The sequence below is a fragment of the Phyllopteryx taeniolatus genome, chromosome 16, assembly GCF_024500385.1.
Source record: "Phyllopteryx taeniolatus isolate TA_2022b chromosome 16, UOR_Ptae_1.2, whole genome shotgun sequence".
Lineage (NCBI taxonomy): Eukaryota > Metazoa > Chordata > Actinopteri > Syngnathiformes > Syngnathidae > Phyllopteryx > Phyllopteryx taeniolatus.
The window spans coordinates 21,111,957-21,124,995 of NC_084517.1; the positions used below are offsets into that span (position 1 = coordinate 21,111,957).

General features: G+C 44.0%; 1 protein-coding gene across 2 annotated transcripts in view; it reads right to left on the bottom strand.

Annotated features, from left to right (window-relative positions):
- LOC133466046 (protein sidekick-2-like) overlaps positions 1-13,039 on the bottom strand; it is a 127,068-nt gene that overhangs the window by 13,419 nt on the left and 100,610 nt on the right. For both annotated transcript variants that reach the window (XM_061749362.1, XM_061749361.1), the window contains exons 19-38: positions 12,766-12,881; positions 11,503-11,698; positions 11,298-11,396; positions 11,011-11,202; positions 10,473-10,594; positions 10,266-10,375; positions 9,451-9,601; positions 9,114-9,351; positions 8,922-9,037; positions 8,529-8,718; positions 8,213-8,311; positions 6,980-7,174; positions 6,687-6,888; positions 5,645-5,748; positions 4,777-4,847; positions 4,555-4,690; positions 3,425-3,481; positions 2,949-3,050; positions 2,743-2,858; positions 1,697-1,883 (exon numbers count right to left, since the gene is read on the bottom strand). In XM_061749362.1, coding sequence (XP_061605346.1) covers positions 1,697-1,883; positions 2,743-2,858; positions 2,949-3,050; positions 3,425-3,481; positions 4,555-4,690; positions 4,777-4,847; positions 5,645-5,748; positions 6,687-6,888; positions 6,980-7,174; positions 8,213-8,311; positions 8,529-8,718; positions 8,922-9,037; positions 9,114-9,351; positions 9,451-9,601; positions 10,266-10,375; positions 10,473-10,594; positions 11,011-11,202; positions 11,298-11,396; positions 11,503-11,698; positions 12,766-12,881 — 2,799 coding nt within the window. The remainder of the gene's footprint in view (positions 1-1,696; positions 1,884-2,742; positions 2,859-2,948; positions 3,051-3,424; positions 3,482-4,554; positions 4,691-4,776; positions 4,848-5,644; positions 5,749-6,686; positions 6,889-6,979; positions 7,175-8,212; positions 8,312-8,528; positions 8,719-8,921; positions 9,038-9,113; positions 9,352-9,450; positions 9,602-10,265; positions 10,376-10,472; positions 10,595-11,010; positions 11,203-11,297; positions 11,397-11,502; positions 11,699-12,765; positions 12,882-13,039) is intronic.

Here is a 13,039-nt window from a genome sequence, read left to right on the forward strand (position 1 = left end):
CATGGGTGTCTTAACCAATGCTTATGTAATTCGGTAGAACAGAGAGCGAAACAGGTGAGAATATCTCCAGTGAATAAGAGCACTTGAAATTTTGTAAAGGCTGAAGGTTGTTGTCCTGTTTTATTCATTTATTTTCCTCACACACCGCGAAGTGACAACGGCGTAACCTTGAGCTCAGCAATCCACAATGCCGCCAGCTCGCCGTCGTGGAGAAAAGACGTGTTTCACAACGTTGGCCTTGCATTCCAACTCGGCGCCTGATTCATTGTTTTGATTTGCTCCCGAGGTTTCGACTTCTTCCAAATTTTTAATCATTCGCATTAAGTCACGTCAGCGTCAGGATGCAGCAATGTAATGTGTGCTGTTTGTTTTGGACCGGGCGTGTTCAAAGTACAGCCCCGGGCTTGTTTTTAACTGGCCCGTGGGAATAATAAGTAACCTGCTTTTTCTCCATTTTGAGTAAAAAAAAAGATACTGCATACATTTACGACTTTAATATGTAAATGTACAACCCTCGTAACTTGAAGCACGAGTATCGCAAATTATGTTTCTCCATTGAAATGAAATGAAATCCCATTAATCCGTTGCAACCTTACAAAAAACATTTCTTGTAATGTGGTTTTTACGAAGAAAAATAGCACCCTATATAATATTGTACTTTATAAAGACATACAATAATGACATAATTAAATAGAATTAAATTTTTGCTCCATTTTGGGGCATTATAACAGATATTTGGACATAAATGGCTACGTCACAGCTTCTTAATAAGCTAAAGTAATTTTTGTTGATCTTCTCCGAGAATGAATCAAATATGACCCCACCATTTGTGATCAACGATCCGTTGCTTAAAGAGTTCTAAAACGGCGAGAATGATGCTATGCTTTGCCGTTTTGCATTGTTTGTTAGCATTAGGCTAAACAGACTTTACTACTGTGAAGCTATGTGGTTGTTTTAGATACACAACAGGAATCAGTAGTTCTCTTTTTTTATGTTTAATTAGACAGAAAACTTTAACTGAGAGTTGCATTAAACTGCTTGAAGCCTCTCTTTTTTGGGGAATAATAATAATAATAATAATAATTGTTCACCAGCTGCCAAATTATCGCTTGTTGTGAAGTAAGTTTGGTATCATTCACTACAAATCAAGAAATAGGCCAAACAACGGTTTGTATGGTGAAAAACTCAAAAGTTGAACCACTCGTATCTCAAGGCACCACATGAAGTGATATGAAGTTAAAAAAAAAAAAGTTTTTTTTTTAAAAACTTTTATTCTTGAGCAATTTGCTATTAAAGTGGGTCTGGACAAAATATTTACGTATGTTGCGAGACAGTATCGACACATGGCATCAAATATCGATATTGGTGTTGTCTAATTATAAAAACAAGTTTGTGCATTAAAACACAAAACATTTTTTTCGCACTCCCTAAAATATTAAGTTAAATGGACATGGAGCTTTTAAGAATTCTAAGAGAAAATTTTGGTAGTGGTTTCCTTCCAATATATCAATTATTGCTTAAAGTGGACAATGGAAAAGCCAAATTTGATAATAACCTCCTTTGGAGTATTGAGAGAGAATCATGTCAAAGACACTTGGGAACTCTTTGAAAGGGAGAGAAAAAATGCGTACTATGTGCCCTGTATTGCAATGACCAAACCCCGTTGTGGCCTGGTCGCTGTGCCCACGAGAGTCACCTGCTTGCTGAGTGCGTCCTCTGGTGGGCAGCGATCGGGGGCCGTCGCCGGCCGCGTTGAAGGCGGCCACGCTGATCATGTAGGTGGTGTAGCCCGTCAGGTTCTTCAGCTTCACGCCCAACTCGGGCAGGAACAGCGTACGCAGGCGCTCCGTCTCGTTCTGCAGCTGAAACTCCCAGAAGTAAATCTGCGGGAAAACACCAACGTTTTCTTGATGCGTTGCAAAAGGCCGCAAAGTCTTCAGGAAATTCACGGAAAGTTTCCTGGAAATGTTCATTATGGAAGTTAAGATGGGGAATTTTGGACTTTTTGGAAATAAAAATCATACATATAAATATTTCTTTCTTAAGAAGGCATCCATGTTAAATAATACAATTAAAAAGCACGACATTGCAAGAGATTTACTTGAACTACCCATTTTTTAATCGGAGAACAAAAGCATGAACGTCGAGTTAAAAATTACTCGCGCCTACGTCCCAAAGCACTTAAAAATCGGCAAAAATACCAACAAAGCCTTTTTGCATTTTTCAGGCAATGGCTTTTTTTGCGTTCAACTGTACTTGCTGAATAAAAAAAACAAAGCTGATTGTTTTAGTCAAGATTACGCAAAAAATAAAAAATAAAATAAAAAAAATCCCCAACTAAATTGAAGTTCCTTATTAAGAGCCAACCTTCAATTTACTGGTTTATTCCCATTGATTTACCATGAATTTAATATAAGAATTAAAAAGTTTCACATTTAAAATTATATTTAAATATTACTCATCCCCCAAACCTCACCCATTCAAAAATGAACAAAAATGCACCACTCCATTCCGAAATTCCAACAACGTCCCACTCAAAATGCTAAAAAAAACATTTTCCGCAACAATACTTAAGTTCCCTAATAAGAAAAAAAATATAAATTCCTGGTTTATTCCTGATAATTCCCACGGAACGTTTCCATCCATTCATCCGTTCGTTAGCGCTTATAATCGCCACGCCCGGAAAATTTCCGATTGTTGACGCAAGTTTGGCCAATTTGGAGCAAGGTGAGGAGATGATACCTTATAACCCTGAATGTCGCCGTTCTGCGCGTCCGGCGGCGGGGGGTCCCAAGCGACGTCTAGCTGGGTGGCGGTGGAGGACTGGACCACGACGTTCTGGGGCGGCGCAGTTGGCACTACAAACATGGCGGACGCAGCATTGCATTAGTAGTCACAATTGCAACAAACAAAAAAAATGTATCCTTGCGTAATGAGAGAAGACACACCTGCCTCGCCCACAAAGACCTCCTGTGGCGCACTGCTCGGACCCTCCCCCACTGCGTTGTACACGCTCAGTCGGATCTCGTAGCGCTTGTGTTTACTCAAATCTGAGAGAGGAGCAAGATAAAAGAAGTCTTGAGAGACACGAGCGCGAGAGCGCCCGTGGCGCAACGACATCACACGCTGGTGGTGGGAATATATAAAGGCGGGCTGATGAAAGGATGGGGTTGTTGAGGGGACGAGATGTTTTATTTTTATTTCTCTTTTTTTTTAGGGGTGGGTGATTAAAAAGGATGAAAACACTGGAAGATAATGACAGGGAAGATTGCGCAGATTAAAGTCACATACATACATGAGAATCAACAACAGTGTGGGACGAGCTCTGTGGGCAATGAAATACGGTCGACGGCACGCAAACAGATGGAGGCGGGGCGGGGGGGGGGGGGGGGGCGACGTCCATAAAAGGAGATTTAAAACTTACTGTCAAGTTCATACTGGGTGAGCGAGGATTCGCTCAAGTTCCTGATGCTGTAAGGAGCTGCGGGAAGAAGAAGTTGTGTTCAAGGCATCAGGGAACACACTTTGCGCACTTGCTCACATTAAACGAGGATGTGGAGCTAAAAATGTCAGACTATTTTATTGCCTAATTACAACGGATCCTCAGCACACGTACTGAGAATCGGGCGCAATTCGAGCAGTTTTACTTCCTTGCGATCAAAGTCAGCAAAAGCCGATTCTCAGCTGCCTCTGACACTTTCCTGAGCGATCATACTGTGTGGTGTGGTGTGGTGTGTGTAAAGAGAGATTTTTTTCCCTCCCTGATCTGCTCAGAAAAGGTCCACAAATTGTAAATGTTAAACCTGTTCAATATTTACAATCGCGATTCCTTAAGTGGAGTACTCATACAACGACAGTCAGAGTAACTTTGAGCATTTTGCTCTCTTCTGATCAAAGTCAATCAATGCCCAATTCTTGGGTGTCCCCGAAAGATTATCCTGAGCGATTATCCTATGGCGTGGGGTGTGTTAAGAGTTATTTTTCCACCCTGATCGGCTCGGAAAATGGCTGGGTATGACAATCGTAAATGTTTAACCTGTTCAAAATATACGATGAAGCGAGGAACATACCAACAATTGAGCCAAATGTAACCATTTTTCCTCCGTTCTGATCACAAAATCGGATTCTCGGATATCGCTGAAATATTATTCCGAATGATTATCCTGTGGTGTGGGATGCGTTATGAATGATTTGGTAAACAGTTGGGGCCGAAAATCGTAAATGTTTAATTTATTCAATAATTATGATCAGAAATCCTTAAATTGGGCACACACATACCGACAATCGGACCAAACTTGAGCATTTTCTCTCCACTTTAGATCGAAATCAGCAAAAGCCCGATTGTCTGAGGTCTCAAAAAGATTGTCCTGTGGTGTGGGGTGTGTTAAAAGGGATTTTTCTTTTTCAAACTGCTTGGAAAACAATCTGGGAATACGACAATCATAAATGTCCAACCTTTACCCAACCCAAACCTCATCTTATACGACGTTTTTTTGCTGAATTGCGAATTGTACGACTTTTAAGGTTCCATAGTGTTAGCAATTAAAGACTCACCGGTGAGGTCGGCCCAGCTGGGGGAGGGACTGTTCACGGCGCGGACGGTGAAGCTGCGCACTCGGTCGTAGTACAACTCTCTGTAGCGGACCCTGAAGCCCAACAGGACGCCGTTGATGTGATCCTCAGAGGGAGACTACATACAAAAAAAAAAAATCATCATCATCATCAGCGTTTGACACAAACAGCCTGTGGTAACGGCGTTACTATTACTCCCATTACCTGCCAGCAGACCAGCACGGACGTGGTGGTGTGCGGCGTTACAGACAGAATGGTGGGGGCTTTCTCCGGGGCTGTCAAAAAAATGATATTGTTACTATTATTATTATTATTATGAAAACTTTACAGCAGGCAGCAATACAAGAGCATGTGGGTGTTGGAAGCAACTTCAAAGCAAGCTGAGGCCTCGCAGGCATCAGGTATTCACTGTGAACAGCCAACATCAAAGCCCCCATAAGCAGACATGAGACTAAAACATGAAGAGCCCAGGTTGCTGCAGTCACAAACAACGGCGGTCTTCGGTCTTGGCGTCGTCGGATGGAGCCCATCCCAGCTGGCTTTGGGCGAGAGGCCGGTACAACCATTCACACCCACATCACACCTATGGGCAATTTATAGTCTTCAACGACCGTTACGTGCGTGTTTGTGGAATGTGGGAAGAAGTTGGGATACCCGGAGAAAACTCACGCAAGCACATGGAGATCGCGCAAACTCAAAAATTCAGCACATGGACAAATGCCAAAATGCGAATATGCGGGGGTTCACTGCAGTGTAAAAAACTATTACAAAAGGTGATTTATTTTTTGTGGTCAGCACGCCTGCTTGAGGTTCTGGGTTCAAATCTCAGCAATGGCCTTCTTGTGTGGCGCTTGCAAGTTTCCTCTAATTGAACTAATTGACAAGTGCGAATGTGATATGTTAACTGTTGTTTGACGAGCAGTCCAGAGTGAACCAGCGGATAGGCTCCAGCTTACCCACCGTCATAATGAGGACAAAGGTGATAGAAAATGGATGGAAGGGCAGATAGGGCCATTTTTAGTCCCATCGACTTGAGACGGACTACGATCATGTCTGCCGACAAGCGTCTCACCGTCTTGCAGCGTGGTGACGGCCTCGCTCTCCTGACTGTACTCGCTGTCGCCGATGTCATTGGTGGCCTTCACGCGGAACTGGTACGACGTGAAGGGCTTTAACCTTTAAAAGAGAAGGGGGGGGAAATAAACGCTTTACTTGAACAAATGTTGTTGTCAGTGTACGAATCATTTTGGGCCCCAATGTAGGTCAAAGCCAAAAGATAAATGTCATACAGGTAGTTGCCTTTTGGTACACTGTACCGTGGTGCCTTAAGATACGAGCCATCGTTCAGATGATTTCTTTGCTGTACGGTGGCAGTGAACTCAACTCACTTCACAACAAGCAGCGGTCTGGCTAATACTGAACAAAAAAAACTTGTCAAAAATGAGTCTTCAAACTAAACAAAAAACTGAGAATTACACGTTGTGTATTTAAAACCACATCACGTTGCCTTTAAGTCTCCTAGCCTAATGCTAACACATAATGGGAAACGCCATAGACGGGCTAAAGTACAGCATCGACGTGGCGGCGTTAAAAGCGTTTTACGCAACAGATATTTGAACACAAACACTGTATATATCTATATATAATAAATACAACAATACTCACATTTATATACTCTTCATCCTGTGCAAAAAACAACTGATATTACTCCAGATTACCTAGTCACAATGTAGTTGAATGAAACTTTTCTTCATTTGTGAACAAGACTGCATTATACTGCCCCCGGTGGACAAGCTACACACATCAGAAGGAATCACAATGACTTAATCATCATGCACAAACTGTTTCATTCTTTCAATTCTATTTATTTATGCTATTACTAAATATTTTTATAAAGTGCATCATTATAGTGCTAGTTTCTATATTAAAAAGATGCTAGAACGGATTAATGGGATTTCTAGTCATTCAATGGGGGAAGATGATTCGAGATGATGAAACTCATATCTCAAAGCACCACCGTAATCCCTCCTGAGCATTATAATTCTTGTAAACAAATAATTATTGATTCTGCTGTGTCCAGGATGTCATGGCGAAAATGTGTAATGCCAACGTACCTGTCCACCGAGTAGGAGTTGATCTCGTGGCTGACCGACGTCGAGTGGACCATCCAGTTGTTGTCCGGGAGCTCTCGGTACTGCACCGTGTAGTAGCGCACCGGAGAGAGGCCGTCGCTGCCTGGTTCCCATGACAACAGCACCCGGCGAGCCCGCACTTCCTGCTGAGGCGTGACGGGCCGGCTGGTGGGTTGAGGTCGGACTGACGAGTGGGGGGGCGGAAACGAGCGCTGATTCCTACAATTCGTTTTTGCTTTTCCTCGAGACATTTAACCACGAGGCCGGGCTCTCACCTCGCTTTTCTGTCGTGACCACCAAGGCCTCGGCGGCCTCGCCCCAACCCTTGCGCGTTTGCGCACTGAGGCGAAACATGTACACCGTTTCGGGCTTCAGCGCTGCCGCCGTGTACTGCCGCGCGCTGGGGCTCAAGACGTCAACGGTGGCGGCGCTACCGCTGGACGAGTTTCTTCTGTACGTGATCTGATAGGCTGCGAGGACGTCATATAGTCAAAACATGAAGAGCGAAGCCACTATCCTACTGACAAATGCAACGACTGAAGTCAATGTGACATATGATTACCTATCAGTGGTCGTAAAACTGGGGTCACTGAGCCGTAGCTTGGGGGTCCTCAATAAATTACATTGTGTCATTTTAGAAAGTGCATAGACACACGGGGAACAGCGTGACGATGAAATAAACCATTCACACTTCCCTACCTTAGCTTTGGACCAATTTAAAACTCTGATATGATTCTGACATTTTAATCACATAAGTCTGAAATCCTTGCATGAATAAAGAATTAAAGCACTTTTTTTTTTGAGAACAAAAGTCGTATTTTTTCGAATATATAGTCCTATTTTTTAGAGATTAAAATATATTTTCCAGAATAAAAGGAGCAACATTACAGGAAACTACTTTATTTTGGAAAAATTGAACTTCATTCTTATAACATTACTTATGTTCTCTAAAAGATATAATTTTTGTAATGCTAAATTGCAAATTTTTTAAATTCCTATGGCATTAAGGGGTGCACATGGTAGCTACGTTTAACTGGCATCCGGATGATGAGGGGTTCCGTGAAAAATTGTCCTACCTAGACACAGAAAGTTTGTGAACCCATGTTGGAGAGTATAATGTAAAAATTTAAGGACCAAGAAAAGAGCCTTGTGGAACACCACCAGTATCTTTCAAACAAGCAGCGCAACCCAAATTTGTATGTAAATTTAAATGCCTCGTGGCTTCACTAACCTATGCAAATGCAGTAGTAAAGTCATAATAACAGAAAATGTTTGCATGAAAATCACTTCTAGGCCATCAATATAAAACAATCGAATGAAAAACAGTAGGTATGGCAATAACTGAGCATGCCTTCTAATGCTGCGTGTTGACGTATTCTTACACCACCGCTTTGCAAACTATGCAGTTCAGCCCGAAGTGCCTAACATCGATATGTTGCATGACGGGCCCGTCAGAAATCGAGGACCCCCGGTATGGAAGCGATGATGGCATAGCCGTTATAACTCACCCAGGATGATGCCGTTGGGTTGGGATGGGGGTTGCCAGATGAGCCTGACGGAGGTGGTTCTCACTTCAGGGAACAGGATGCCAACTGGAGGGCCTGGCACTGTAACGCCACAAAGTTGTTAAGAATAATTACAGTCATTACTGTCATTAGCATCCTAATGAGCACACAAGCTGTGTAAAAAATTTGAGAAAATGGGCCTTGATAAATATGCTAATGTACAATTTTGATTGGCGTTGTCAGCGAGTTATTCCACTGAAAAAAATGCATCACAAGTCTCTTTTAAAACAAAACAGGGAGTGGAGGATTTACAAATTACCATCATCCAGGGTCCTTTCCAAGATGGACGGCGCACTGCTCCTCCCGTCGCCGATGCGGGTGAAGGCGAGTACCCGAATCTCATAGAGCACGTACTTGCCCAGACCCGTCAGCAGGACACTGTGGCTCGTGTTGCCCTCCACCGTCCAGAAGCTCGGGGCCGAATCTGAGTCCTTCTCTTTGTAGATGACCTGCCACAGAACGGTAGAAGTGCTTTGGGGGTAAATACTACACGGCATGGAAAATGGGCACAAAGAGGACAAATCTTCACTAACTGCGCATACAGTAGTTAGATGTTGGCCAACATCAATACTGTATGTGATAATGACGTCTCAATAACTGCATCATGAGGTATAATGATATGATATACAACAGAATGTCAATATTTACTGACATTGTATCCCAGGATGAGTCCGTTGCGGTCCGTCTCCGGGACCTGGCCCCAGCGCACCAGGATCCTGCTGGAGGTGGTGGCAAAGGCCGACACATTGGCGGGACCACTGGAAGGCACTAAAGCAACAAGAGGGACTTCAGGCACCAGACCCAAACGCTGTGCACGTGACACCGACGGGACAGTCTTCCTCACCGGACTCTCTGGTTCTCCCGTGGACCGGCTGGCTCCAGGGTCCGGACCCGATCCCGTTGACGGCTTGAAGTCGGACCTCGTACTCGGTCCACTCCTCCAGGTCCTCGATGGTGAACTCCCGCTCCAGCCGGTCCATGATGACGTGCGAGAGAACGCCTCCTTTGGAGCCGGATTTGGAGTACTGGATGCGGTAGCCGACCAGATCGGGATTTCCGTTGTACTCCCATTCGGGAAGAGGCTGAGACGAGGAAGGTTTCGTGTTATTGCGTTATCACAAGTATTTGCAAGAGGCTTTGTCGTCAAGAACGACAAAAACAGACAAGCGGCGGAAACGTACCACCCAGCGGACCCACAGGCTGGTCTCGCTGGCCGTGCGTAGGGTGACGTTGGCGGGGGAGACGTCCGGAGGGGCCTGAAGGGTCTGGATCTTTCTAGAAGGTTGACTGGGGGGGCTGGTGCCCACGATGTTCACCTGCCGCATTCTGAACCTGGGACGAAGAAACCATGTGATGAGGTGACAAATGTTGAGGCACGGAAGTGGCGCTACACCCACTGGCCATAGTATTAGGTACACCTTCAAGACGGGAGCTGGAAATCTGCTTGTACAAAGATAATAATGCAAAGTTTTGAATGATAAAGCTATGGGATCCTCTGCATAGTCATTTGAGTACTTCAGAAATGGACAAAAAAAAACAAAAAACAAACCCAGATAAATGTAGGCACTGGATGTAAATAAGGGGTTGTCTGCAAAGTCATTAGACTCTTCCGAATATCAACAAAAAAACTAAAAACCCATACGAACACAGCTCTGAATAAAGCTTTGTGATTGCTCGCATTGTAATTCGAATACCTCAAAAATCGACAAAAGAAGAGATAAAACTATGGGGTCATCATTCGACCCCGACCCCCCCCCAAAAAAAAAAAAATCTAAACCAAACCAAAAAAATGCCGGTCCTTGATCCACAGTCATTGGAATCCCTCATAAATGGACACACATTAAAACTAAGCCAGATACGTGCAGGATCGAAATAAAACTAAAACTGCCAAATGAAAGCCGCAAAATCAGTTGAATTCCTCAAAAACACTGGAAAATATTTAAGTCAAACCGAATAAATGCAGGCTGTAGATAAAGCTATTCGCTGCGGTGTTCACCTGTAGAAGGTGTAAGGATTCAGTTCCAGGACCTCCATTGCTCGGGCGTCAGGCTCGTTAGCCAGCTGGTGAACCATCAGCCACTCCTCATTCTCCCCGATGATGCCGATCTGCAATGTGCGCGGACAAAGTTTTCCGCACGACGTCAGCATATCGGATGCGAGCGGAGGGTGCGGGTCGGCGGAGCGAACGAAGCGCGCAGCCTACCTGGGCTTCCACCTGCCAGCGGGAAATGGACGTCTTGCCGTCGTAGCCGGGCTTGAACTGCAGACTGACGGAGCGAGCGCCCACGTTGGAAATGGCCAAGTTGGTCGGGGGGCCGGGTAGCTCTGCGGAAAGAGACCAGAGATTTTTTCTTTTTGCTTGAATTTTTTTTTTTTTGAAAAAAGAAGACTTACAAAAAGACTGTTCTGGTAAGATTACTTTGGTAAAACTTTTTTTCTTAACTTATTTATGTTCTACTATGAAAGATTTTCTTCAAAAAAAGTGCTTTTTTTTTTTTTTTTTAGATGATGCTACGTGGTAGCCTTCCAAGCATCTGTCGTCTCAAATCTAATGCCCTGGTTGTCATGGAAACGAAAGCCTGACTCACGATTGGGCCCAAATGAAAAGAAGGACCGGCGTTCTTGCATGAGACGCATGACAACGGGCTCATTTCAGCGAGGTCAGAACTGTGTTGCATTAAGAGGCCTGAGAAGTGTTTGAAATTGCGCGTGGCACTGCCACGCCGCTTTAGGGCGCCGACCTGGCGGGACGCCCGAGGAGATGGTGGAGGCGGACAGCTGGCCTTGTCCCTTGGCGGTCATGGCGGCCACCTGGATGGTGTACGTGGTGAGCGCGGTCAGGCCCGTCACCTTGTACTCCTGCGTCAGGTTGGGCAGGTAGTGCGTCACCCGCGTGTTGGTCCTGTTGAACTCCTCCCACGAGATGCGATAGCCTGCGAAACAAACATAACATAACATCATCTTTACTCCACTCCACTTATGTTATTTCTTTAGGGGGAAAAAAAACAACAACAATAATAATAATCACCTGTGAGAAGACCGTTTTTCTCCTGAGGCTCCTTCCAGCTGACTTTTAGGGAGGTATCCAAAATGTCGGTGAAGCTGAGGTGTCCCACAGCACCGGGGGCTGTGAAATGATGATAATAATAATAATAATAATAATAATGATGATAATTAAAAAAAAACAAAAAAAAAAACTTGGCATCCCATAATACTAGCGGGCGGCCACTTACTGTCCTCGTGGGTGCGCAGTCGCTGAGGGGGGCTGCGCGGGCCGTCCCCCGGCGTGGTGAAGCACAGCACCGACGTGAAGTACTCGGTGAACTTCTTCAGGCCCGAGATGTAGCCCACGTGGACGCTGTCCTGGAAATTGGGGCGCGCCGTCACCACGGCGACCTCGCCGGCCCGGCCGGGCTCCCACGCCAACAGCTGGAACGAGGGGAAGGGGCACGCTGCACGTTTCATTTTGACTTCATTTTACTGGAGGTGACAAACCTCATACAAAAAACACAATGCCCACCTTCATGCAAATGAGTATCAGGGCCACACTGAATAGAATTCAAATGTCTTCTTGTCATATTACATCCTTTTTTCCCATTGAAAAAAAGCACGACTTTACCCTTGTAAGATAAAAACGTTTTATAGAAAATATATTATTTATTTTCTTGTATAAAACTAGTTTTATATTCCACTATTCTGAACAAATAAGACTTTTTCTTTTCAAAAAAGCACAACTCTTTTCTTGAATAAATCCTACTATAGTCACATAAGAATTGTCTCTCTGACAATACAACCTTTTTTCAAAAGAATTTGTCTTTTTACTCCCAAGATTACTAGTTTTGTCTTGAAAAACATACAATTCATTTTCTTTGAAAACGTAGTTTATTTTTGTCAATTCATACTTTTTAAATCAATAATTATGACTTGGTTTCTGAAACAAATACAAAAAAATTTGGCTTTCCTACAAAATAATGCTTTTGAGAAAAGAGAAAAGTTCTCTCTTTTTTTTAATACAGCAAAATATTATTTTCTTGCAAAATAAGTAGTTAGTATTTGAGTAGATAATATTCTAAATAATTTTTTTTCTGGACAAACAAAACTTTTTTTCTAATAAAAAAAACAACAACAAGTCCCCCTCTCATAAAATTACTGTACTTTTTTCCCTCTCTAAAAAAAACAAAACAATTTTCTCCAAAAATATGACTGTATTCTGTAAAGATTTCTACTTCTAAGAAAAATGACTACTATTCTTAAAAAGAATGTCTTTTAGCTGTCAAAATAATAAAACAACTTTTTCCCCCAAAATATTATTGCATCCTCCCTTGGAAAACGATTATCTTCCCTCCCGTGTGGCCTAAACACACACACACACACACACACACAAGTACATGAAGATTGAAGTTTGCCAGCTGTCGGGAGATGGTTGCCCCCAAACGAGTGCCAGTCTGCCTCTTGGGCCACTGGTCCCCTCTAGTGGGCAGAGAGGGGCCGCTCACCTTGTAGCCTTGGTTGATTCCGTTGATGAACTGCGGACTGGGGGCGCGCCAGGTGAAGCGCACCGTGGTGGAGTTGACCGGCTCGGCTTGCACATTTCCCGGTGGCACCGTGGGCACTGAGGAAGGAAAAAGATTGGGATGAGGCAGAGAAAGCACAAAGTTCGTCGGAGGCGTTCAATCCGCTCGCTTGCGTGCGTGTGTGTTCTGGCCTCGGGCGCCTTCCAGGTGAAAGCTCGCAGCGCGTTTCTTTGAAGCGAACGCGACCTTGTGACGC